Source organism: Bos javanicus, chromosome 19, assembly GCF_032452875.1.
Source record: "Bos javanicus breed banteng chromosome 19, ARS-OSU_banteng_1.0, whole genome shotgun sequence".
Taxonomy (NCBI): Eukaryota; Metazoa; Chordata; class Mammalia; order Artiodactyla; family Bovidae; genus Bos; species Bos javanicus.
Window position 1 is genome coordinate 42560567 of NC_083886.1, and position 27941 is coordinate 42588507.

General features: G+C 39.0%; 2 protein-coding genes and 1 pseudogene across 2 annotated transcripts; 1 reads left to right on the forward strand and 2 right to left on the reverse strand.

Moving 5' to 3' along the window:
- Window positions 1-1728: 1728 nt before the first annotated feature.
- On the reverse strand, window positions 1729-11081 carry KRT39 (keratin 39). Its single transcript, XM_061389871.1, has 9 exons — window positions 11022-11081; window positions 9608-10207; window positions 8674-8756; window positions 7793-7949; window positions 6917-7078; window positions 6676-6801; window positions 5123-5343; window positions 3460-3730; window positions 1729-2403 (listed from the first exon to the last, which is right to left on the reverse strand). Exons 1-8 carry the CDS (start codon window positions 11079-11081, stop codon window positions 3469-3471), a joined length of 1671 nt encoding a protein of 556 aa, XP_061245855.1. The 3' UTR covers window positions 1729-2403; window positions 3460-3468.
- A 900-nt stretch (window positions 11082-11981) lies between these two features.
- Window positions 11982-12806, forward strand: LOC133231479 (bax inhibitor 1-like; annotated as a pseudogene).
- Window positions 12807-19564: 6758 nt separating this feature from the next.
- Window positions 19565-26555, reverse strand: KRT40 (keratin 40). The gene is made up of 7 exons (XM_061389963.1): window positions 26044-26555; window positions 25113-25195; window positions 23582-23738; window positions 22615-22776; window positions 22410-22535; window positions 20741-20961; window positions 19565-19860 (listed from the first exon to the last, which is right to left on the reverse strand). The coding sequence occupies exons 1-7, from the start codon at window positions 26488-26490 to the stop codon at window positions 19761-19763; spliced, it is 1296 nt and encodes a 431-aa protein (XP_061245947.1). The 5' UTR covers window positions 26491-26555; the 3' UTR covers window positions 19565-19760.
- Window positions 26556-27941: the final 1386 nt, after the last annotated feature.

Genomic DNA, 27941 nt, shown 5'->3' on the forward strand with positions numbered 1-27941 from the left:
GGTCTCACAGTGAGGAATCAGAGGTGGGATTTGAACTCAGACTCCAGAGAACATGCTGTTTCCTGATTTATGATTGACTTTTGAGCTGTGCTAAAGTTACACTTTAAATTTTTTTAATTTTGTTGACGTATATTTGGTTTAAAATGTTGTGTTTGTTTCAGGTGTACAACAAAGTGATTCAGTTATACATAGATACATATCTATTTTTTCAGATTCTTTTTCCTTACAGGTTATTACAAAATACTTACTTTAGTTCCTTGTGCTATATAGCAGGTCCTTGTTGGTTATTTTATATACAGTAGTAAAAACTCCTAATTTATTCCTCCTTCCTTCTCCTTTGGTAACCACAAGTTTTGTTTTTTTTTAAATCGAATTCCTCCTTTTCCTCTCTATTAGACCCTTATGTACTGTACTCCTGGCCTACACCTAACTAATAAAAAACCCTTTAACTCCCTCCTGTGGCTGTATAGGATATTAATTTAGCTTCCTGGGAAAAGTCCAGACCCGCTTATCACCTTTAAAAGGTTTGGCCACTCATATACAAAGTCCAGTAGATAGTTTTATCTTCCCATATATAGAGAAACACTTAAGAAACCCATTAGCTGTTGAGTGGTCAAACCCCCTCTTTACCACGCAGTTTCTAATAATTTACTTCGATCATGGAAGGCATGTGGGAGACTTTGCTCTGAGCAGAAGGAAGATGTCCTATTTTTGGGAAAAGTTGGCAATGGCATTGCCGTATCAGCCCAAGGTTTCTCTGAATCCAGCAAGGCTCCTAAGCCCTGAGTCGTGTTGGACTTGAACCTCAGAGCAGACTGTGCAGCTCTGATCTTTCCTTAGTTGGTTTCCCAGTTAGTGTTGATGGTGTGTACAGGGTTGACTGGGGACTATCTCTGAACCAGACACAAAGGAAGAAGGTATGGAAGGAAATGACACATGCCTAGATTTCAATATAAGGAATAAAAACTCCCTTCTGCACAGCGTTTTACAGCTTACAAGACCCTTTCACCATCATTATCTCCTTTTTAAAAGTTTATGGTACATTTTATTGAATATCAATGTTGTCACTATTTGCTTAAGACATAAGTCCCCATCACCATGAGGTATTTAGTGAGGTCAGAGAGGAGGGAGCTTTCCCTGGAATCTTATAAGATTTCAGTTTTAATGAATTTTGGAAAAATCATTGATTTTAAGGGTCATAGACCACTTGCATGGACTAAAGTTATGTTGATCACAAGATTGTTAAGGTGATTTTCATTAAAAGGTGATTTTCACCATTATCTCCATTAATCTTTCCAGCTGTGCAACAGACAGGGCCCTAGTTATTATGTCCTTTTTGTTCAAGGGCTCACACTCACACACAAGCTGATTTAAAACTCTATCTTGGAGTTTCTGACTCTAAACTGCATGCTCTTCCCACATTTCCATCCTTCAGTCTGAGATAGAATGCAAGGAAGTGCTGATCAGGGGTAATATGAGCATTCAGAGTTAAAAGAGATTATTGATAGAAAAGAGATCCCTCTGGGAGTCCTGCAATCCATTTGCTTAGTGTAATTTGTTACTTGTCTGGAAGAAGTGTAAGGCTAAGCTGTGAGCTAAACAATGCTTTCATCTTTGATGTGGCCACAGCCATCAACTGATACTGATATGTGCTCTAAGACTTCAAAGATGTTTTATTGAGTAGAACTGTGGGCTTGATCACAGGAGATCTTATTCTATTCTTTTTATCCATCAAAGCCAAACACTATTAAAACTCTAAAATCATTACTGGAGAACTAAATTCATGGAGAAAGAATTTTAACATGAGATAAAAATGATAAAATTAGTTCTAGGGCTTATATAAAAATAACATTTGTATAGTACTTTTCAGCATACAGAGCAGCTTCACATAGAAACTGCATCACATAGAAACTTCATCTGATCATCACAACAACCCTGTGAAGCAGGCATGAATCTCACTTAACAAACAAGGGAATTAAATTTCATGATGGCTCAAGATTTGCCAGAGTCATGGTTAGAAAGTGGCAAGTATAGGACTTCAGGACTTTTGACTTCACATTCTGTGTGTGGGTTGAAATTACTTACTGAAACCTCTGGAAAGGTAAAAAAAAATTTGTACAGACTGATTTAAACACTCTGAGACCCTACTGTAAGAAGCTCTGATAATGGCTGGTACCTAAATGCTTTCTCACATTGGGACTGCTTGCAAGCAGGAATTATTCTTGATTACTTCTCTGCAAAGTTTGTTGCTATTGAGTCCATTTCTCTATTCTGATAGATTGAAGCAGGCATCTAAGTTATTTTTTCAAGGTGCCTGTCACAGGGAGATAGAGGAGCAGGGTAATGTCTTGAGATTTCCAGCTACATGTCCTTTGTCAAACAATCAGAACTAAAGCCCATTCCCTAAAGAATAGAAAGAGAAATAGCAAACATTTAATGAAAGGATCCAAGATATGTCTTCAAAATGCTCTGGATTCATACCCCACAAGGATTCCCGATTCTTGATGAAAATGTTTGGAGAGCCTGATGATTTACAAAGTTTTGGAGAATGTGTACGTCTTTAAAAATATTTTTGTGCATGGCGCTTCCCTGGCAGTCTGGTAGTGAAGACTTGGTGCTTTCAATGCAGAGGGTGCGGGTTCTATCCTTAGTCCAGGGACTAAGATGTTGCATGCCATGCAGGCAGACAAAATACATACAACAAGATACATTCACACAAACAAAAATAAAAACGAGGAAAAGCTCCAGTCTTCATCTAGAAGGAGTGCAGAGAGAGAACAGAGAATGGGAGATAAAGGACTTGAATATCCTCAAACCCATGAGTTGTAAAACTTAAAATTCAAGAAGCCCAAAACATCTTGAGCATAATAAATAAAATGAGTAAAAAATTAAAAAAATATTTGAGAGCAGACAGAGTGTGTATGTGTGGATAAACAGTCATTGAAACAACAGAGGTGAATAGGATTCAGACTCATGACTATTCAAGGAAACTAAGTATTAAAGACTTTTCTCTGTTCATGCCATACTCACATAAGCTTCTTTCTATAGACAAATAAGGAGTTTAGAAGGAAAGATTTTAACTTTTCACCTTCATGTTCTGTGGCCAAAAACAACCCTCAAACTTGTCTGACCGGCTTTAGAGAGGAATGTAAGTAAACAGGCCTGAATGAACACAAGAGAACCTGCCCATCACCTGTGGAGTCAGGTAATGTAGGTCACCTCGTCACACCTACGTATCCGTGCCTGACCTTCAGATGCATGGGAAATGTGCTTCCAGAGAAATGTCATTTATTGTCGTGTTGGTGGCAATGACTTAGGGAAGGAGCAGAATAAAAAATCTTATATCTAGCAATGGGGACCCAATGTAGTAGCAAGAAACTAAGTACCTCAAGGGACTGGGGGGTTCTGGCAGAAACAAGGATTGGTCTCTCTTTCATGAATCAGAGTCATTTTTATCACCTTGGGATGTCAGGCTTTGGCAGTTCTGGTGATGAAGCAAGGCTGCACGTGCTTGTGAGAAGAAATGACTTTGCCATCCTTGATCTCCTCAGTGATGGTGCAGATTTTAACCAGAATTCTGGGCAGGATGCTGCAGGCGCTGCGGGACTCATGTATCCCACAGGGGCCTAAGGATGACGTGTGAACTGGGGTTGTGCATTCCATGGTCCTGGCCTTGCTGGATATGCAAGCAGAAGGCTCATGCTTGATGGCACACGGGTGACAGGGAAGCCTAGGAAAAAACAGAATTCTGCTTGTGATTGAGGGAAGGCAATGGTGGCTATGGAGAAACATGGCAGTGGTTAATTTTTCAATATGTGTCGCTTAAAACAAGTACTTCCTAATACTTGTTTATTCATTTTGCACAAGCACCAGCGGAAGAAAAAGAATCAGACCAGACCCATGGGAAACAGCATTCTAGGTTTAGACGTGCTAGATTATGTAAGCTGCCATTACAGCCAATGCCGTAGTGTTGGATGAACAGGCCAGGCGTCCAAGACAAGGGTGGAGCCCAGGTCTGTCATTTGCCAGCTGGTGACCTCAGATAAGTCAGTTAACCCTCCTGAGCTTTAGTTTTTCATCTGTAGAATGGATATAGTGGGAACTCAACAGTGAGAAGGGACAAGTCAGAGGGCTTACTATCTGCAGAAAGGAAATTAATCTGGTATTTTTCCTAATGAGAGTGTTAGTCACAGAACTTTTGGTGACCGAACTCCATCTATGGAAGAGTCCTCAACACTTCATCCAAGATCTCTGAAGTACCTTCTGGGTGTCTATAAGTGACTAATCTTTAGAGAATTAGAGTTGGGAGGACTTACAAGTGAGAACTCTTTGAGGAAGCATCATGTTTCTTTGATGGATGATTCAAGGTACTTTGGTATGTTATAGCTCCTCAGAGTGATCACAGAGGTGAACATTGTGCTAATATAATGTGGACATGCCAGTGAAAAGATTGCTGTGAACAGAGTTCACTGATTGTTTCTGGGAACGAAGTCTCCTTCGCAGTTGTAAATTAAGTCTGCATTTGGGGCATTAGTTGGTATGGAGTTGATTCAAAGAGCTCATACTCCTTATCAGTTCTTTATGAGTTGGTTAGCTTCTTATCATTAACAAAATCACAACTTCTATAAAAGATGCTGATACACACACGTGTACATGCTGCTCTTGGCCATCAAGGGCAAGTGACTGGACAAGGCTAGGAGTTTCATCCTGAGCAGAATGTTTCTTCTAAGGGAACATGGTTTTCCTATTCGATCTCATGACAGTCAGATTTTCATCTCAGTAGGGGAAAAATCTGTAAATCACCAGGAATGTTCATCTTTGGGGAAACTATTCTTTTCCCCTAGTAATTTTTAAGACTTTAAGAAGCTAGCCAGCCTGTAGGGAATCAATCTGGAGCACTGGCTCTTCAAAAACAATGCAGTTCAGCTCACCCCTCAAATTTGGACTAGGTTACGATTGTAGGCCTCCAAACGGTATAGCTCTAGAGAGAGTGGATGGACTGTTTCAGCCAAAGCTCCCCATCTGACAAGAAGACCAAGGCGATTGTTCCCCGTTGCTGGTGGCAGCACACGTATGTGTGTGTTTGAGCCTTTTCTTGCAGAAACTGCTTTTATTTACGTACTTGCCATCTGAGCTCTCCAGAAGGCTGTGGTATGTGGCAATCTCACACTCCAACCGTGACTTGACATCTAGCAGAATCTCGTATTCTCGGTTCTGTCTTTCCAGGGCCCCCCGGATCTCTGCCAGCTGAGCCTCTAGGTTATCGATCAGACACTGGATCTGGGTCAGCAAGGCTGCGTAGCGGGCTTCCGTTTCTGTCAGGGCACATTCCTGGGAGTCTCTCTATCACAGAGGAGGAAAGGAGAATTTCTAATGATGACTCCCTTAAACCCAAGTCATTTGTGATCAGCATCATTTTAAACAGTGTTTTTTTTTTTTTTTTAATGATGGGTACTAATGACTCTCCAAGCCCTCTTATTACTTCCTGATCAAACAAATCTAAAAATAAAATTATCAACTATGTTAAAACTCGCTTTTGTCTTTTTTCTTTGGGCATCTCTTTAAATAATTATCTTCCTCTTCCTTAATCACTTGACAATCTCCTACCACATTCTCCTACCTAAAACAGAAAAAAATTTCAACATATTTTACACTTAGGCATTAAAACCGCATTACCATGGCACCTCACTTTATGAGGATTTGTACCTTAAAAAGGAGAAAAAGGAAGTGAGAAGCAGTTAGACATAAACAATTCCTTCACTGGAGCGATTCCTTTACATGTAAAATATGAGAGTTGAATCTTTGGTAATTAAAGTTCTTTCCTGATCTATCATTCTGTATGACTATATATAATGGGATTTTAGTTTTCAATAACATATGTCTTGCATGATTATTCCAATTTTTACAGATGAGAAAACCGAGGCTCAGGAATTTAAATGAGTTGACCAGCTGGTGACAAAACCAGCTTTGGGGCAAGGTCTTCCTAATAGCCTTCATACCAGAGCATTTAAATAATTTCCTACTTCAGAGAGGTTGTAGAATGAGGAAGAAGTGGTTCCAGCTTTGGAACCTGCATTCTGGCTCAGACTTGAATTTTTTGTGTGACTTTTAGCAAGTTACTTAATGCCTCAGGAGCTCATATCTCCATCTACAAAATAAGTGAGATGCAACTTCTCTTGGATTTGACTTGGTAAAGCCACCTTAGCTCTCTGAGCCTCGTCTGTAAAATTGGCTTAATAATTATGCCATGTTCTTCAAAAGATTATTTTAATAAATTTGATAGTTTGTAAAACTGTTTTGCATATAATAAAATGCTCTTATAGAGTTTCCCAAAGTGTACTCCAAGGATTATCATTGCTGTGAGATGCTCTTTTAAAAAAAAGGAGTCCATGGTCAAATGAGTTCTAAAATGCTGAATACGATATATCCTTTTCTTGTTGATTCATGGTGAACATCAGCTTATTAAAGGCCTGTAGGAAGGTACCCTGTTTCACCTTTGTTTAATCCAGGATTTCTCTGGCTTATTTGACCACAAAGTCTTTTTTTTAGCACAGACCCTTTAGGAAACAGAGGAACTATTATTCTAAGGGACACATGTTGGGAAACACAGCACCACACAGATTCAGGGACTATTGCCATCACTGCTGTGCTGGGTCTGGTCAGTGTTTCGGGTACCATGCGGTGCTGGGCGTGCAGTTCAATCTCCAGAGCATTCATGGTGCGTCTCAGTTCAATGATCTCCTTCTGGTAGCACTGCTGTTGTTGAGTGCTGGTCACCACCTGCTGGTTCAGCTCCTCCATCTGAAACACAGTCAAAGGCCATCAAAGGATATCATGAAGGGAACACTTGACTGTGTTTCAAGGGCCCCTGGAAGTAGGGTTAACTTTTTGTTTTTGCATTTTCTACCCTCCCTACCTGTGTGTTGAACCACTCTTCTACATCTTTGCGGTTTGTCTCCATGATCGACTCATATTGACATCTCATTTCTCGTAGAACCCGGTTTAGGTCAACAGAAGGGGCACTGGTCACTTCAATGTTGAGTCTGTCCCCAAGCTGGCTCTGTAAGGAACTGATTTCCTATGGAAAGAAAAGAATGTGAAGTCACTTGATGAACAGATGACCCTCTTGTGCCCTTGTTTCTGTCTAACAGTGATAATTTAGCTTAATTGCATCTGAAAGAAAGCCCACAATAAAGGAATATATGATTTACAGGTGCTATTGTATGGCAAAAACCACTATAATATTGTAAAGTAATTAGCCTCCAATTAAAATAAATAAATAAAACATGTTACGACTTAAGGCTATTTTAGATACGACTGTGTGTTCAAGTATGTGCAATATTACAAGGAATTAACTAGCAAGATCAGGATTTAAAAGAATTTAGATAGTTTCCATGGGTAACGGGTGAAGTGACATAGAGGTGAAATTTATAATGAGAGATCATAGTCTTTATGATGCCAATATGTCCTTGTGCCAATATTGGCTTATACCAGTAGTGGCAGAAGTCTGTGCAGAGATGCCTATAAAAAGATGGGAAACCTGTGAGCACAGGAAAATTGGGTTGCTTCCTTTTCCTGGAAAAACTAGAGAGGACAGTGGAGGCTTCAGATATTGTGTTATAGGCAACAGATTTGAAACACACTGAATCAATGAATGGTAGTAGTAGTAGATATAATCAAGGTAAAACAGAGTAGTGGCTAGTGGGGACAACTTTTGTCACATTCAACTCAAAAAAATTGATGCTACTTTTAGAGGCTTAGTTTGTAATAACTCTCTTGGTCTATCTCTAACCTGTTCATGGTCATTTTTGAGGCAAAGGAGCTCCTCTTTCAGAGACTGGACTTGTGCCTCCAGGTCAGCCTTGCCCAGCGTCAGTGCATTCAGGATCTGCTGTAGGCCATTGGCATCTGCCTCCACTAGCTGGCGTAGGGACACCTCAGCTTCGTACCTATAAAAATGAGACATGAAAAAGTAGGCATTAAAATGTAGATGGTGTAAATCAAGCCAAGAAGAACTTTCTTCTGCATTTTTCACTAGGCTTCTCATTTCTTATGTTTCCGTCAGAGGTTTTATTCTCTTTAAAGGTAGAATCATTTGAAAACATCAAAATGGGTTTGCAAATTATACAGTTATGCAATTATGCAGTCCATGGGGTCTCAAAGAGTCGCAAAGAGTTGGACACAACTGAGAGACTGAACTGAATTATGATTCCTTAGTTTGTCAGTGGTGCTCTCTTATTATTTAAGATGAATGAGTTTATCGTCCTTCTCCTTCCACTAGAGGCAGTGTAGTGTAAGTGCAAAGAGCAAAATTAAGATTTAGCAAGCTTGGGTCCAAGTTTTCATTTTGCCTTGTACTAGTTGCATGCCTTGGAGCCTGTTAAACCTCAGTTTCTCACCTTAAATGGGATAGTAATACATTAGCTCTATCTATCTTATTGACTATTGTGCAGGTAATCAGATGTGTTCATATGTTATAAACTGCAGATACTGGATGCATGTGAGTGGTCGTGAATCTCAATCATTTATATTGGGTATGGAGGTCTTCTCTGGGCTGGTGCTGACATGGCATGGGCAGGAGAGTGAGTAGACTTGGAGATGGTCTTATCGGGACTGTGTCGCATCAGACGCAGGGTGAACTCTGTCATGGATGACAGAGTCGGGTGGGCTTACTTGGCTCTCACGTCATCAGCAGTCAGTTTGGTGTTGTCGATTTGTGAAACCAGTCTGGAATTCTCAGCCTTGGTACACAAGATCTAGAATTAAGAAGTTGCACACACAAATGAGACAAACACCAAGATATCCTCCTTTAAAAGCCTCCAAGGGGCTTCTCTGTGTTTCAGTTAACAGGGGGAGGCTGATTAGGCTTTTCGTAGCTATGCTTAGTATGCTGGGGAACTTTGGGAAGTCAGAGTTTTTTTGTTATTTTCCTAAAAGATCAGCAAAAGAATTACTTCAACAAAAACTTCTGTAGATGTTTTGCTGTTAAAATATAAAGTTCATCGCACATTTGCATAACATACCAGGGTCCACTAGAATGTTCATACTATGAGGGTGAGACATTTTAGTTCACCGATATGTTCCCAGAGCCTAGAATAATGTCCAGTACATTGTTGCTGGTGCCCAATAAATATTTTTTGAAAAAATGTAACAGAAAAAAAAATCCATGATGTGTAGCAGCAGCATATCATTCAGAATTTTAGGTTTGGCATGGGAAGAAACTATACAATTTGGAGATGATGAAATGAGCATAAAAGGAGAAAAGAGTGACGATGATTGAAAAAAATGGATACGAGTCAAATTGTTTCGGAACTTGTTTAAACAAAATTCATTTTCTCAGATCCCAGTTTTCTAATCTTTGTTAAAGAAATGGCAGCAGATATTAATATATTTTGGTCATGTGTTATCTGATAGCAGAGTGTAACTCTGGAAGATGAAAAGCTGTAAAACTCTAAATATTGCCTCAACAATTTCATTCAAGAAATTTTCTTATTCTACAAAATATTTTTCAGTATAAAATGAACTAAAATACTAAAGTTTAGCAAATGACTATTGCTTTGAGACCATCAACTCACAATGGGATTATACATGTTCCTAAGAATCTTACCTTTTGCTGGAGCTCCTCAATGGTTGCATAGTAGGACAGGTAGTCAGGACATATGACTGCGAGTTCTTTGTTACATTTTTCCTGGATTTTACACTCCAGTGCGGCGTTCTCTCGTTCCAGCATCCGTACCTTTTCCAGGTACTTAGTAAGGCGATTGTTCAAGATTTTCATGGTCTCTTTCTCATTACTATTGATGCCCCCATCACACCAGCCACAATCATTCAGAAAGGGACAGGTATGGAAGTTGCTGATTAAGCAGAGGGGTGTGAGAGAAAAGCAAGGAGTGGGTTCGTCGTCCTGGGACTGGAGGGTTCTCAGACCATGGCCGGTTGGTTGACAGCTATTGGCTTTAAGACCACCATGCTGGCAGCTGGTGTTAGGAAGGATGGTTGTTAAATTTGTAATCCCAGAACAGCTTTGGCATGGTGTTGCAGAAGACATAGTTGTTGTACAGCCCTTGGTATCCAGAGTGTGTGCCCAGCTTTGGTTGATTTCAAAGTCTGTGGTCTCCGGGATCCAAAGCTCAAGGCAGCCACGATTGAGTCTAAATTCCAAGCCTCTTGGCTTTTTCCTCTTTGAAGTACTTATATAGCCTTTGCTCTAGGTGGTGTCACAGTAGGCAGGAAGTTTTCCTTTCTAATGTTTATATATCAAATCCCACAGGAACATCTCATTAGTCTGCTTTTTACTTGCCTGAGAAGGGCTACTTGTCTCATAAAAATGTGTATTTAGGCTGTTACTAAGTTATTACCCATCACAACTACTACTTATCATTAGATTCAGAGCTTCACCTTATATCTTCAAAAGGATCTGTCGTCATGATTCTAACAGCATCCATTATTAAGCAAGTGTGAGTATGTTAAGTTCATTAAGTCCTTGTTGACCTCTTCCCATGGCATTAAGCTTGATCAGGAATGAGTCCATCCTTCTTTTCCTTTCTTCTCTAAAAAGGGGAAACTATTGATATCTAATAATTATTGGTGAACTTAGAAATCAGTATTTTATTTTGGTATGTCCAACAGAATTTCCCATTTTCATTGTTCTGACATGTTGGTCTTAAGACTCTAAGTAATTGCTGGATTTCTGTTTTAGATTTCCAGGTTGGCTTTGATTGCTAATAAGAAATTCCTTGGAAAACAGGCGGGTCACCTTTCAAGTTTCCAAAACTCACACTTTTAATACTCAGTGTTTGTTTGGTGTATTACATTAGCTAAAAATTTGCTATGGTGTTGGTTTATGTTTGCTGTTTAAACATGATCTGCTGCAAGACAAGTGTGCTCTTTTTCAGGAATACTTAGCATTATTCTTAAGAAATACTTTATCAGTATTTTGTTCTTGATCCTTTCTGGGGGACCTAGGAGACAATAATTTCCTTACCTTTTCCAGCTTCTGGAGCCTATCTATGTTCCCTGACTTGCTGGCCCTTCCATCCTAAAAGCCAGCAACAGCCAGTCAAGTTTTTCTCACATCGCATCACTCTAACACTGACTCTTCTGCTTCCATCTTCCACATTTAAGGAAGAACCCTTGTGATTACATTGGACTGATGTCATCTAGGATAATCTTCCTATTTTAAGGTCAGCTGATTAGTAACCTTTCTTCTCCTTTGTCATGTAGCCTAATATATTTGAAGTTTCTGGGATTAGGACATGAAAATCTTTAGGGACTCATTATTCTGCCTAACACACAATGGAAGGGAAAAAAACGCAATTTATAGTAGTACCATAAAATGTAAAATATGCAAGAATAAATTTAGACAGGTATAAGATGATGCTGTTAAAGTGCTGCACTTATTATACCAGCAAATTTGGAAAACTCATCAGTGGCCACAGGACTGGAAAGGGTCAGTTTTCATTTTAATCCCAAAGAAAAGCAAGGCCAAAGAATGTTCAAATTACCATACAATTGCACTCATTTCACACGCCAGCAAGATTATGCTCAAAATCCTTCAAGCTAGGTTTCAGCAGTACAAGAACCAAGAACTTCCAAATGTACAGCTGGATTTAGAAAAGGCAGAGGAGAAGCACATCCAGTGTTAGAAGAGCTGTATGGGCTCCTGAGAGGTGGGTCAGAAGAGTGGAGGCTGTATCCCACAGACACTGCTGCTGCTAAGTCGCTTCAGTCGTGATCGACTCTGTGCGACCCCATAGACGGCCTCCTACCAGGCTCCACCATCCCTGGGATTCTCCAGGCAAGAACACTGGAGTGGGTTGCCATTTCCTTCTCCAATGCATGAAAGTGAAAAGTGAAAGTGAAGTCGCTCAGTCGTGTCCGACTCTTAGCGACCTCATGGACTGCAGCCTACCAGGCTCCTCCGTCCATGGGATTTTCCAGGCAAGAGTACTGGAGTGGGGTGCCATTGCCTTCTCCTAGCATCATGCATAAATTTGATCGGAAGATCAACTTTGATGCACTCTTTAAATTTTCCCACATAACCCCCTCGACATAGCAGCACCTGAAGAAGGTCTCTGCCAGTTTTGTCCTCTGTATGTTTGTGGTGGCTGCAGGGGCCTATGTCCATGTGGTCACCCATTTCATTCAGGCTGGCCTGTTCTCTGCCTTGGGCTCTCTGGGGTTGATGATTCGGCTGATGGCAACACCTCACAGCCATGAATATAAGCAAAAAAAGACTGGGACTTCTGGCTGGATTTGCTTTCCTTACAGGAGTTGGCCTGGGCCTTGCTCTGGACTTGTGCATTGCCATCAACCCCAGCATCCTTCTCACTGCCTTCATGGTCCCAGCAATGATCTTCACTTGCTTCACCCTGAGTGCACTCTGTGCCAGGTGCCATAACTACTTCTTTCTAGGAGGTATCTTGATGTCAGCCACGAGCCTGATGCTCTTGTCTTTCCTGGGGAACCTATTCTTCGGATCTATTTGGCTTTTCCAGGCAAGCCTGTATGTGGGGCTGGTGGTCATGTGTGGCTTTGTCCTTTTTGATACTCAACTCATTATTGAAAAGGCTGAAAATGGAGATAAAGATTATATCTGGCATTGTGTTGACCTGTTCTTAGATTTTGTAACTCTCTTCAGAAAGCTCATGATGATCCTGGCTATGAATGGGAAGAATAATAAGAAGAAGCGAAGCAGTCATCCAGCCTTCCCCAATTTGACTTCCTTTCCCTCCACCCCTCTTTACCTCTTTGCACACATTACAGTTGGCATGTTCTGTGATAATGAAAAGCATCAGAAAAAAAAGAGAAGAAAAGGCAGAAGAACCAAAGATCAAATTGCCAATATATGCTGGATCATAGAAAAAGCAAGGGAATTAAAAAAAAAATCTACTTCTTCTTCATTGACTATGCTAAAGCCTTTGACTGTGTGGATCACAACAAACTGTGGAATATTCTTAATGAGATGGGAATACCAGACAACATGACCTACCTCCTGAGAAACCTATATGTAGGATAAGAAGCAGCATTTAAAACTGGACATGGAATAACAAACTTGTTCAAAATTGGGAAAGGAGTACATCAAGGCTATATATTTTCACCCTGCTTATCTATCTTATATGCGGAATACCTCATGCAAAATGCTGGACTGGATGAAGCACAGCTGGAATCGAGATTGCCGGGAGAAAAATCAACAATCTGAAATATACAGATGATACCACTTTAATGGCATAAACTGAAGAGGAACTAAAGAACCTCTTGATGAAGGTGAAAGAGGAGAGTGAAAAAGCTGGCTTAAAACTCAGCAATCAAAAAATGAAGATCATGGCATTTGGTCCCATCACTTCATGGCAAATGGAAGGGGAAAATGTAAACAGTGTTAGATTTCATTTTCTTGGGCTCCAAAATCAGTGCTGATGGTGACTGCTGCCATAAAATTAAAAGATGCTTGCTCCTTGGAAGAATAGCTATGACAAACCTATACAGTGTATTAAAAAGCAGAGACATCACTTTGATCACTCTGCCAACAAAGGTCCGTATAGTCAAAGCTATGGTTTTTCCCACAGTCATGTTTGAATGTGAGAGTTGGACCATAAAGAAGGCTGAGTGCTGAAGAATTGATACTTTTGAACTGTCCTGCTGGAGAAGACTCTTGAGAGTCCCTTGGACAGTGAAGAGATCAAACCAGTCAATCCTAAAGGAAATCAACACTTAATATTCATTGGAAGGGCTGGTGCTGAAGCTGAAGCTCCAATACTTTAGCCACCTGATGTGAAGAGGTGACTCATTGGAAAAGACCCTAATACTAGGAAAGATTGAGGGCAAGAGAAGGGAGGTTGAGATGGTTGGATGGCATCACAGACTCAATGGACATGAGTGTGAGCAAACTCAGGGAGACTGTGAAGGACAGAGAAGCCTGGCGTGCTGCAGTTCATGGGTTTGCAGAGTCAGACACGACTTAGTGACTGAACAACAACAAAGATTTTCAACTGATACCACATAAATACAAGGAATCATAAGTGATTACTATGAACAATAACAAACCAATAAAATGGACAACTTAGAAGAAATGGATATACTCCAAGAAATGTACAATCTGCCAATACTGAATCAGGAAGAAAGAGAAAATAGAAACAGATGATTACCAATAATAAAACTGAATCAATACGACAAAAAACTTCCAACAAACAAAAGTCCAGGACAAGATGACTTCGTGGGTGAGTTTTACTAGTCACCTTTTCAAACTATTTGAAAAATTTGCATAGAAAGGAATGCTTCTGAATTCATTCTACAAGGCCAGCATCACTGTGATACCAAAACTAGATAAGACACCACAAGAAAAGGAAAACGAAAGGGCAATATCACTGATGAACCCAGATGTAAAAACTCTCAATGAAATATTAGCAAACTGAATTCAACAATACCTGAAAAGGGTCATATACTACAAACAAATGGGATCTATCTCAGGCATGCAATGGTTCAATATTTGTGGGTCAATCAATGTGACACACCACATTACCAAACTGAAGAATCAAAACTATAGAATCACCCCAATAGACGGAGAAAAAGGTTTTGAAAAAATTCAACATCCATTTATTAAAAAACTCTCAACAAAGTGTGTGTAGAGGGAACATACCTCAGCAAAAACGGATCCTATGTGACAAGCCCACAGTTAACATTATACTTAATGATGAACATCAAGAGTATTTCTTTTAAGATCAGGAATAAGATGAGGCCCATTCTCACTACTTTTATTCAACATAGTATTGGAAGTCTTAGCTACAACAATCAGAGAAGGAAAAGAAGCATAAGGAATCCAAACTGGAAAGGAAGAAGTAAAACTGTCACTGTTTGTAGATGTCATGTTACTATACATATATAATATCCTAAAGAAGCACCCCAAACTATTAGAACTAATGAATGAATTCAGTAAAGTTGCAGATACAAAAATAATATACAGATATCTGTAGTATTTCTATATACTAATAGCAAACTATCAGAAAGAGAAATTAAGAAAATAATCCCATTGAAATTACATCAGAAATAGAATACCTGGGAATAAATTTAATCAGAAGGTAAAAAAACTGTACTCTAAAAACTATAAAACATTGATGAAAGAATTGAAGACTATGCAAACAAATGGAAATATATACGGTGCTCATGGATTGGAAGACATAAAATTATTAAATTAACCATACTACCCAAGACAAAAATCACTGCAGATGGTGAGTGCAGCTGTGAAATTAAAATATGCTTACTCCTTGGAAGGAAAGTTATGAACAACCTAGGCAGCATATTAAAAAGCAGAGACATTGCTTTGTCAACAAAGGTCCATCTAGTGAAGGCTGTGGTTTTTCCAGTGGTCATGTATGGATGTGAGAGTTGGACTATAAAGAAAGCTGAGTGCTGAAGAATTGATGCTTTTGAACTGTGGTGTTGGAGAAGACTCCTGAGAGTCCCTTGGACTGCAAGGAGATCCAACTAGTCCATCCTAAAGGAGATCAGTCCTGGGTGTTCATTGGAAGGACTCATGTTGAAGCTGAGACTCCAATACTTTGGCCACCTGATGTGAAGAGCTGACTCATTTGAAAAGACCCTGATGCTGGGAAAGATTGAGGACAGGAGGAGAAGGGGACGACAGAGGATGAGATGGTTGGATGGCATTACCAACTCAATGGACATGGGTTTGGGCGGACTCTGGGAGTTGGTGATGGACAGGGAGGCCTGGTGTGCTGCGGTTCATGGGGTTGCAAAGAGTCGGATACAACTGAGCAACTGAACTGAACTGAACTGAAGACAAAGTAGAGATTTGATGCATTTGCTATATAAATACCAAAGAAATTTTTCACAGAGCTGAGCAAGTAGTCATAAATTTTTTATGGAACCACAAAAGACCCTAAATACTGAACGCAACCTTGAGAAAGAAGAACAAAGCAGTATCACATTCCCTGATTTTAAACCATACGACAAAGCTACAGCAATCAAAACAGTACAGTATGGGCATAAAAACAGACAGATAGATCATGGGACAAAATAGAGAGCTCAGAAATAAACCCACACAGATACAGTCAATTAATTTATTGCAAAGAATACAAGAATGAGGAAATGAATTCCTTCAATTAGTGGTGTTTGGATAACCGGATAGAGCTATATAAAAGAATGAAAAGAGACCACTTTTCACACCATATACAAAAATCAACTCAAAATGGATTAAAGACTTAAATGTAAGATCCCAAATCATAAAATTTCTAGAAGAAAACATAGGTAGTATTCTTTCTTTGAAATTGGCCTTAGCAATATTATTTTTGGATGTATCTCCTCAGGCAAGGGAAACAAAAGCAAAAATAAGCAAATGAGAACACATCAAACTAAAACCTTTTGTGCAGCAAAGTAAACCATCAGAAAAATGTAAAGGCTGCCTAATGAGCTGGAGAAAAAATTAGCAAATGGTATATTTTTTAAGAGGTTAATATTCAAAATATAAAAATTCTCAGACAAGTTGACATTTAAAAAACACAATTAAAAATTGGCAGAGAACCTGAATTGACATTGTTCCAAAGAAGACATACAGATGATCAACAGACACATGAAAAAAATATTCAACAAAACTAATCATCAGGGAAATGCAAATCAAAGTCATAATCAGATACTACCTCAAACTCATCAGAATGCATATCATCAGAAAGACAACAAATAACAAGTTTTGGGGAGGATGTGGAGAAAAGGGATATGGACAAATACAAATTGGTGCAGCCACTATGGAAAACAGTAGGGAGGTTCCTAAAAAGCCTAAAAATAGAATGCCCTGTGATCCAGAAATTTGACTTCTGCATATTCACCTGAAGGAAACAAAAACACTAACTCAAAAAGATATAGGCACCCACATTTTCAGTGCAGCACTATTTACAATAACCAAGATAATGGAAGCAACCTAAGTGTCCATTGATAGATGAATGGATAAAGAAGATGCAATGTTACTCTGCCATAAAAAATGAAATTTGCCATTTGCAATGACAATTACAATGGATGTAATTCAGAAGACATTATGCTCAGTGAAATGTCTGAGAAAGACAAATACCATATGATCTCACTTTTATGGTGAATATAAAAAACAAACAGAGCAAAATGAAAATAGACTTACAGATTTAGTAAGTCTATTTAGAATGTAAGACTTACTAAATAGACTTTAGTAAGTCTATTTAGAATGTCATGTAAATAGAGCAAAATGAAAATAGACTTACAGATTTAGAGAACAAATAAACTTCCCTTAGTTTATTTTGAGTATTTTTATTACTCTTTTGTTATTGTTAAATCAGGAGGATGCTATATAAAACATCTAGCATAAAATTTTACGTCTCAAACTTGATTTTTCTTTCAACCTGTATTAACTATTATTATTATTACTGTTATGTGCTTTATTTCTGGATTTTTAAAAAGGTAGAAATAGAAAATTGAGGAGAAGAATTCTCTCCAGCTTTCTGGTATTTTTTCAAACTCTTAAATTTTGAAACAGTAATAGAGTCACAAGGATTTGCAAAGATAGTACAAGAGCTCCCATATACCCTGGTTTTCTGCAATGGTTATATGTCATTTAACTGTAGTACAGTTGCAAAATCAGGAAGCTGACATATTGATATAATATTTGTGTTTCACTCTATATAATGTTTTTTCACACATGTAGTTTCAGGTAACCACCACTGCAATTAAGATGTGCAACAATTCAACCAACACAAAGATCTCCTTCATGCTACACCTATTTGTTCTCCATCTCTATAATTTTGTTATTTCAAGAATGTCATGTAAATAGACTCATACAGTATCTGACCCTTTAAGACTATCTTTTTTTCACTTAGCATAATGACCTTAAGATTTTGAGCACATTTTGGTTGTTTGTAGTTGTTAGCTATTATCAATAAAGCTTCTATGAACAATTGTGTGATTTGTTTTGTTTTCAATCCCTTTACTTACAATGGTACCTATACCATTGTATTTGAAGTGATCTTCTTGCTGAAAGCATAGAATTGTGTCATGCTTGTTCTAATCCATTCTTCCAATCTCTGTCCTTTAATTGATGTATTTATACCTTTTCTATTTATTGTAATTATTGATATGGTAGGGCTTAAGTCCACACTTCCTTTTTTGTTTTCTGTTTGTTCTCTCTGGGTTTTTTTCATTTTTCTTTTTCCTGCCTTCCTTGAACATGTTTCAGAATTCCACTTTGATTTGTCTATAATGTTTTTAAGTGTATTTCTTTGTATATCTTTGAAAGCAATTGCTCTAGGTATTACAGCATATATGCATATCATGGTCTACTGGACTTGACATTTTGTCAGTTCAAGTGAAGTTTAGAAACCTTGCCTCCCTTTTCTTCCCTTTATTCTCCTCTTCTTGGAGCATTTTTTTTTCTGTCTGTACCAGCTGGTGTTACTGGGTTCTCGGTTTCTCCAGCTCACAATTCCAGCGTATATGAGGCAAAACAAAACCCCAGGGAATTCACCACTCTGTTGTTCCCTGAACAGCAAGGAATCTAGATGGTTTGGCTTCTTCCAACTTTTCAGAGTCTGCTTTTGTTTTATATATGACTTCCAGGGTTTCTAGCCATACTTAGGAAGGGAAATAGGGAAATACAGGTCTACTTTATCTTTCTGGCAGTTCTCTACTTTGCCATTTAAATATGTAAAAATATTCATTCTTATACCCTACATGTCCAATAACAGACCAGTGTACCTTAAGGTATTTTATGAAACCACAAAATAATGATCATGAAACAATCTTATATTTTTATTAGGAAGGAAAATGCTTAGATAACATAGTGAAAAAATAGGTTAATATTATATGCATATGCAACTATGATTACTACCATTATAGGAAAGAAAACTGGAAGTTCCCCAAATACCAACAATGGATATTTGGGGTATGAAATTATGAGTGATTTTTCCCTTTCCTCTGCCAAATTGCAGAGAAGGTAATGCCACCCCATTCCAGTACTCTTGCCTGGAAAATCCCATGGATGGAGGAGCCTGGTGGGCTGCAGTCCAAGGGGTCTCTGGGAATCGGACATGACTGAGCGACTTCCCTTTCGCTTTTCACTTTCATGCATTGGAGAAGGAAATGGGAACCCACTCCAGTGTTCTTGCCTGGAGAATACCAGGGATGGGGGAGCCTGGTGGGCTTCCGTCTATGAGGTTGCACAGAGTCGGACACGACTGAAGCGACTTAGCAGCAGTAGCAGCAGCAGCAGCAGCTGCCAAATTGAAAAAAAAGGAATCTAGTACTTTTATAATTAATATTCTCAAGTGTTTCTTCTCAGAATGATATATACACCTATCTTCCATGATATATGACATTTTATATGAATTAGCTAATCTATTTGTATTCAAGGAGTTAACAAATATTTTCCTTCTGGGTTTAGGCAAAACCAAACTACTGGCATGGGTTTAGACAATTACCTTGGCATCAAATGGTTATTATATTAACAGTAATGAGCTACGAGGCAAGTATTTATCGTGCTAAAGGAATGAAAACATTTTATTGGAGAGCAGCAAGAAAGCTTTACAGACTCCTAGAATATCACAAATAAGCAAGCAGGAGAGGAAATGACAGAATAGAGATACTTCGTGCATGCTTAGAGGACAATTTTAGAATACAAAAGCCTTCTTAACTTGAATTTCAAGTTTGGATGTCCCTGATTGAAGCACCGTCTTCTTTCAAGGATTCTGCTGGCTTCCCTTCCTCCATCTGCTGGGTTGGGTGTTTAACCTTCAGGGACAGCTGTTTTCTACTGTGCAAATTACGTACGCCGAACATGGCTCACAAGTGTCATTTGACATGCTTGTTGCAGAACATGGGTTACAGGGAAGCCTGTGAAAAATCCATTTTTAACTAATCTCAATATGGAGAAGCTGGATAAAATGTCAACTCAGAAAAAAATCATGCCAAAATTTGCCCTTCAAATTATATTTTGAACTCTGTTTTCAGAATAACATTTGAATGAAGCCTGTTTTATCCCTGGACCCAGAATTGTCACTTCATGTTCACTGTAGCAGAGACAGTTGGATAAACTTTTATGTATTTTCTTTAGTTGGCAAATGCCATCTTATGTGTGTTACTGACTTTCCTTTTTTTCTTCTTCCAGTTTTATTGAGATATACTTGACATACAACACTGTATAAATTTAAGGTGTACAGCATAATGATTTGATTTATATACAGCATGAAATGATTAGCACAATAAATTTACTGAGCATCCATCAGCTCATACGGATATAAAGTAAAAGAAAAGGAAAAATATTTTTTCCTTGTGATGAGAACTCTTAGGATTTACTCTCTTAACATCTTTCATGTTAATATATCACATACAGCAGTGTTATTAATTCCATTGCTTTCTAATGCCTATTTAGGTCCCATTAGCCAAAAGTTATGCATATTTTGTCATTTGTCTAGTAGTTAAATCATTCAGTACCCTGGAATATTTCTCCTGAGTTTCCTGAAGTCAGGAGCAAAGTGAAAGTCCCAGCTTGAAATGTTACATATTATATTTTTTTCTGCCTTGGAAATTTAGAACATTTTGAACATTTCAATTGTCATGTGACTAGCCTTGCTGCTTTTCATCACTCTTTAAGAATATCCTTTAACACCTTTAAGGAGGTTTGAATATGGCCAGATCTTTGGGAAACAGGATGGTCCTTCAAGAGCCTCTTTGTGACTCTGGGGGATTTTAAGAGGGATCGTGTGGAACTTGCCTGCTGTCCTCGCTGTCCAGCAGCCCCTGGTATGTGTTGATCTCACACTCCAGCCGGGCCTTGGTGTCCAGCAGCACCTGATACTCCTGGTTCTGCCGCTCCAGGTCGCAGCGGATCTCAGCCAGCTGGTTCTCCACGTTATCGATCAGACATTGTATCTGGGCCAGCTCCGAGCTGTACTGGGCCTCAGTCTCTGCCACGGTGCATTCCAGAGATTCTGTCTGCAGAAGGAAAGAGTGTAAAGAAGGGGGTTGTAGAACAATCTCTGGGGCCAGATTGCCTGTTTTCCAACCCTGCTCTACTCTTTATCTTTCCAGCTATGTGACTTTGGAAAATTACTTAGCTTCTCTGAGCCTCAGTTTTTTTTTTTTTTCCAGTTTGGGCATTATTTATTTAGTATAAATACATTTTAAAAGCCCCAAATCTCCTACTATTTTACCACCCTGGAAACACCATGTTGTCAAAAGTCCTGTTAAGATCAAAACTGAACTGAAAAGCCATCAGTCTGAACTCAGTTTTACTGTATAAAAAACAAAGAATGCAAAGTACCAACCTCATAGAATGGTTGGAGGGTTAAATGAGTAAATATACATAAAGTGTCTAAAAGAGTGCCTGGAAAATTTTAAAGGTAGTAAGAGTTATCATTACCACTATGACCTCTGCGACCTATAACATACTCGTGTAGCCTAAGAAGGATCAAAAGCATTGAGAGAAAATGTTGTAATGGGCTCCTGGCTCCTAGTGTGGTTAAGAGAAGAGGCTCTGAGATTGAACCACTTGGATTCAGCTTCCACTTTTGCCACTTAAAACTTGTATGAACCCCTGTTACTTGATCTGAGCCTCAGTTTTCCTCATCTGTATAATGGGGTCAGTGGAGGGATTTACCCCATAAGGTTAGTGTGAGAATTAAGTTAGCACTGTGCCTCTCACAAGATGAATGCTCAGCTATTATTCATTTAGACATTCTCTATAGGACCTAATGTGGCTTTCATGGTAATGGAAATGCTTAGTGTAATCTTGAATGCTTTTCAAGATATTCTTGAAAATATCTTTTCAAGGTATTCTTGCTGCTTGGGTGAAGCATGGTACAGAGAAGGGTCCAGCTGAGGTGTGCATCCTGGGAAAGTTTAGGATAGTTATAAAATGTAAAGTCTGAGTATCTTCATTTTAAATGTGATGGTGAGCTTGGAAAATTGGCCCAAATCACAAAAGAGTTAGTGGGAGAAAATATTTGTGAACCATGAAACCAACATCTCTAAAATTTGCAAGCAACTTATGTGGCTCAATTTTTAAAAAAACAAACAACCCATTCAAAAAATGGGCAGAGGGCCTAAACAGACATTTCTTCAAAGGAGAGCCTTTGGTTTGTAAGTTCCTCTCTCGTTCTGCTCCTTTCTGTCCCCCTTCTCTCTTTGTCTCTGGAGGATGCTGCAGGATCATGCCCAAGCCCAGAAAGGAAGGTCAGGACATCCTAGTGGTACATTACAAACTGTTGACCTATCACTTCTGCTTCTAGCTGGGTAAACAGCATCCTTGAAAAAGGGAAGGAAATTCAGACCTTCTGCTGCATGAACTGTGGGTTTGTCCTTTGGGTTACAGAATAGGGGATAGTTAATATCTTAAGCATGATTCTTCAGTGACAAAACAGAGTGGTCTTGCCCTTACATACCAGGCTCTGCTGTGCTTGAAGCTCAATTTCCAGAGTGTTGGCTGTGCGCTTCAGTTCCAAGATCTCCGTCTGGCAGCCCTGCAGCTGCTCTGCACTGGATAGCTGCTGCTGATTCAGTTCCTCTGTCTGAAATACAGGCATGATTAGAATACGCAAATTAGGCAGAAGTCTGCATACCTGTCATTTTATTGCTCTAAGTGCCAACCTGAGCAGCGAACCATTCTTCCACGTCTCTGCGGTTGCTGGCAAGCACAGTTTCATACTGACAACGCATCTCATCCAAGACCCTGTTGAGATCTGTGGTGGGGGCCGTGTCTAGCTCCACACTGAGTCGGTCACCCAGCTGTCCACGAAGCACGTTGACCTCCTGAGTTGGAAATGGAGTAAAGAATGTCAGACTGGTGGGGAAAAAATTCAACGCGATGTACCAATAGCGCCCTATTTCTGTTTTTTGCAGTAGTGAGTAAAAGTGTGAGATTTAGATTCAGATTGCCTAGCTTGAGTCTCCTTTCATCGCTCAGTTTTTTCATCTGTGAAATGGGTATGATTTTACCTTTACAAGAGAGTTATTGTGAGATATATGAGAGTTCATATTCATAGAAAACACTTAAACAAGTCCTAAGTGCCTCATAAGGTCTCAATGTTAGTTACTATTATCATAAACAAATGTTCAAAAGGAAGATATACTCTGTAACATCATTCAGCTTTTCATTTGTCAGCTTCATAAATATAGGATAATTATATAATTCACGTTGATGATTTCAAAAGTTTATAAATGCAGAATATTAAAAAAATCAGTCTAAATATTGCATGAATCTTTTCTCCTTTATGAAACAACCTTCACACTCTGCAATTATCAGCTTGATTTTCATACTTTATGGGTTAGAGATAAGAGTGGTATAAAACACCCAGGAAAGCTATTTGTGGAGCTACCTTCTCCCCCAAAATAATGGCAGGTGAAGTTCCTCCATTTGGCACTGGCCAGTGGTCATTTTACATTTACGTTCAGAGATATTCCAGAATGATCAGGCTGAATAGTAACAGTGCCTACAGTGATTTTCTTGCACATCGATCAACGTCTACTCAAGTTCTATGTATATACACAACATGAGCTCTCCCAGCTTAACTTTGTCACTTTGAGAGTCCTTCAGTGATTTTGCCATTTTCCTCACCTCTTCATGGCTTTTCTTAAGGCAAAGGAGATCATCCTTCAGAGACTCCACATGGGCCTCCAGATCAGATCTGCACACAGTCAGCTCTCCCAGAATCCCACGCAGGCCACTAATGTCTGTCTCTACCAGCTGGCGAAGAGAGAGTTCAGACTCATACCTTTTACAGCAAAAGAGATACAGTCAATGCTTACTCTGCTGGACACTGAGAAAAGTGCTGAGGCATACAGATGAGGGACACATGACATCAAGGAACCCACATGCCATAGTTTCTTCTACACCCCAAATCATGAAAAATTCAAGCTTTGTGAGCATTCTTAGCTTGAAAAAATATTATAAAGGGAATACTTGTGATGTGTGCATGTAGGTATGTGAGAGACGAAGTGAAACAGCCTACCATATATTAAGTTCAAATTCAGATCTGGTCTTACTCTAGCTTGGACTTGCTTCTAAGTCCATGATATAAGCAGCTCATACAGCTCAATATCAGAGAAATAAACAGTCCAGTCAGAAAATGGGCAGACCTAAACAGACATTTTTCCAAATAAGACATACAAATGGCCAATAAACACATGAAGAGGTACTCTACATCTCTCATTATTAGAGAAATGTAAATCAAAACTACAATGAGGTATCACTTCACACCAATCAGAATGGCCATCATCAAAAAAACTACAAACATTAAATACTGGAGAGGATGTAGAGAAAAGGGAACCTATTGCACTGTTGGTGGGAATATAAATTGGTATGGCTGCTATGGAGAACAGTATGGAGATTCCTTAGCAAACTAGGAATAAAACTACCATATGACCCAGCAATCCCACTACTGGGTATATACCCTGAGAAAACCATAGTTCCAAAAGACACATGCACTCCAGTGTTCATGGCAGGACACGGAAGCAACCTAAATTTCCATTGACAGATGAATGGATAAAGATACTTACATTCATACATACACACATAAAGATACATACATGTACATATATGTATGTAAAGATACATACATACATTGTGATAATACATATAATGGAATATTATCCAGCCATAAAAAGAAAAAAATTTGAGTCAACTGTAGTGAGAAGGATAAACCAATAGCCTATTATACAGAGGGAATCATTAATAAGTTGGAAAGAGAACAACAAATATATTAATGCATATATATGTATGGAATCTAAAAAAATAGTACTGATGAACCTATTTACAGAGAAGAAATGGAGATGCAGATGTAGAGAATGGTCTGGTGGACACAGCAAGGGGAAGGAAAGGGTAGGACAAGTTGAGAAAGTGACATGGACATACACACACTATCATGGGGAAAATAAATAGCTCATGGGAAGCTTCTGTATAACACAGGGAGTCCAGCCTTGTGCTCTGTGGTGACCTAGAGGGGTGGAATTGGGGCGGGAGAGGCTCAAGAGAAAGGGGATATACATATATATATAATTATGATTGGTTCATGCTGATATATGGCAGAGACTACCACAACATTGTAAAGCAATTTCCGTCAAGAAAAAAAAGTTCAAATTAAACTTACTTTGACCTAAAGTCATCAGCAGCCAGTTTGCAGTTGTCAAGCTGTACAGCGAGTCTGCAATTCTCGGCCTTCGTACACAAGATCTGGAAAGTAAGTTCCTATGTCGTGAATGGTTCTTTGAAAGAAACCCACATATCTACTCATTTAATAACTATGCCAGTGTTTATCTTTTAAAAGTCTTTGTAAGAAAATATAGAATAGCTTTCAGCCTGCTTTTATTGACCACATCATTTCATGAAGGAATAAGGAGGGCCAATTTATAAACAAAATAGAGAAATAAAAAGTTTTATTTTTTTTTAATGACTTAAAACATTTTTGCAGTATTCCTTGGCCACTGAACTTAGATAGATTTCTCTCTAGGAGTTTATATTATGACTACATCTCCACCCATAATAATAAAAATTTATCAGTAAAAAAAGGACATAATTACTAGGTAAAATTATATGATTAAAAATATGACATTTCCATATCTATGTTAAATAATGTACATGTACACTGTTACACAGAGAAATAATTTTAGATATAACACTGCTTTTCCTCATTCTCTAGCTGATAAAGGTAAATTTAGGGATAAGCGAGTTTATTATGGTCACTTGGTAATTAGCGGCAGCATATAGGCTAGCGCTGACGTTTACTGACTTTTTTCCCCGCTCTATTCTTCTTGGCCATGCCGCATGGCATGTGGGGTCTTAGTCCCCCACCGGGGATGGACCCTGAGCCCTCTGCAGTGGAAGCACAGTGTCTTAACCATTGGACCACCAGTCACCCTGTTTGCTGACTTTTTGTCCAGTACCCTTTCCTCTACATCACGTTACCTCCGGGAAGTCCCTCCCCTTTCCCGGGTTTCCCTCCATAGAACAGACTCGTAGTACAAACATAAAGCACATCACAGACTGGGAAGGTGGAACATTAGGGTGATGAGATACTAGACCTTTTGTTGGAGATCTTCAATGGTGTCGAAGTAACACTGATAATCAGGGCACACCAACGGCACATCCTCTTCACACTGTTCTCGGATCCTGCATTCCAACTCGGCATTCAACTCCTCCAGCCCGCGCACCTTCTCCAGATAGCTGGCGAGCCTGTCATTCAGGAACTGCATTGTCTCCTTCTCGTTACTGTTGAACACACCATCCTCACTCCAGGCGCAGTTCCCCACCACGCACGGAATATTACAACTCCCAGCAAAGCAGGCCGGCGGGAGGCACCCAGTTGGCAAACGAGCCCCGGATGGAAAGCTGGGAGTCTGGCAACTGGATGTAGCGCAGGCGCTGGGGAGACATGTGGTTTCCACGGAACAGGTTGAAGCAAGCGCACAGTCAGAAGCCCTGGCACTGGATTCAGAAGAGCAGCCCGTGGGGGAACAGTCAGAAGCCATTCTATCAGGACTGAAGGATAAAGACTAGTTGCAAAACTCCAACTGCCCGCCTCCAAAAGTCTCATTCCCTCCCGAGACTTTTATATATACCCCACTTCAAATGGGTATTTACAGACTACACCGGATGTTTTCCGCTGCCAGTTTTCATATGAACATTCATTAGTGTTGTTGATTTGCTGAAGAAGAGTTTTATGCTTCATAAAAGAGACATAACTTCAGGTTTCTAAATAAGGATACCATCTCCATGTGCCAGTAGGATAAAGCACTTGTTTCAGCAAATCTTCATAGGAAGCATTGTCCTTTTGACAGAATGAGGAAAGAAAGAGAAAATTTGGGCAATCAGTAATTATAGATACAACTGATTACACATAAGGGAAATAATATCCCTACAGATTTTGATCCTGTGCATTGAAAACTGCTCATGTCTCCTTTTGAAATTAATATTACAACTCATGTAAATGCCATTTATTTGTTTGTGCCACCACCATAAAAGAGTTCTGTGTGATTAGCCATCTTCAATGCTGTTTGTGGTCTTGCTGTGCTCACATGGAGGAGGAGTGTGTACTGAATTTGAAGTGTGTGTGTGAGAATCATACATGCCCATGTGCAAACTGAAAAGTCACTTTACGTAACTGATGGGCATCACTTTTGCCCTACATGCCAAAATATAAATTGGTTATCAAAACACGGAGTTGTAACCTTTGATTTCCTGAAACTTGCCTTCTCCACTTTTCCTATGCTTCACTTTTATATTAGAGATACTGATTTTTATCTGTATCTCTATAAGAATGAAATACAAATTCTGTTATAATTTTTTAGTCTCAGGAAGCTAAACCTTCGTTAACTACACTTCAGTATAGAAAGAAGAAAGTTGCAAAAGGCATTTCTTCTGGGACATGAAAGTCGTTTTCTCTTATTTACTTATTTATTTAATTTTGAAGGCCTCAATTTCATGAAAATTGAATATGTTGAAACTTGGGAATAAAGTTCTATTGTATGAGTTCCAGCAATTCCATTGGATGAACTCCCTGGGGCAGTACTGAATGGATAGGGATCTGAGATGTAAGTTTTCTGGGTTCTTTGTTAAGTTTTATCTCCAATTTTCAGTTTTCTTGCCTTTGATTGTGGTATTTATTTCATTTTAAAAAGTGTACAGAGCAAATTGTCTGCAGAATGTTCAAGATCTTTATGGGGGGCGGGTAGCCCATTACTCCGACAAAGTTAAAATTTTCATAATTCAGAATAAACAATTTTTTTCTAACTCTGAGGACTTCTTCCTTAAATAGCTGATAATGGAAAAACAACCAACCAACCAAAACCAAACCTGGAGACTTAAGATAGAGGATTAAAATAGTCTCTTAGAATTTATTATTCATTGAGCAAAGTTGGCTTTGATTTTAGTAATTCTCCTTATATTTCAACACTAGGCTAAAAGTTCTTAACTGTATAGA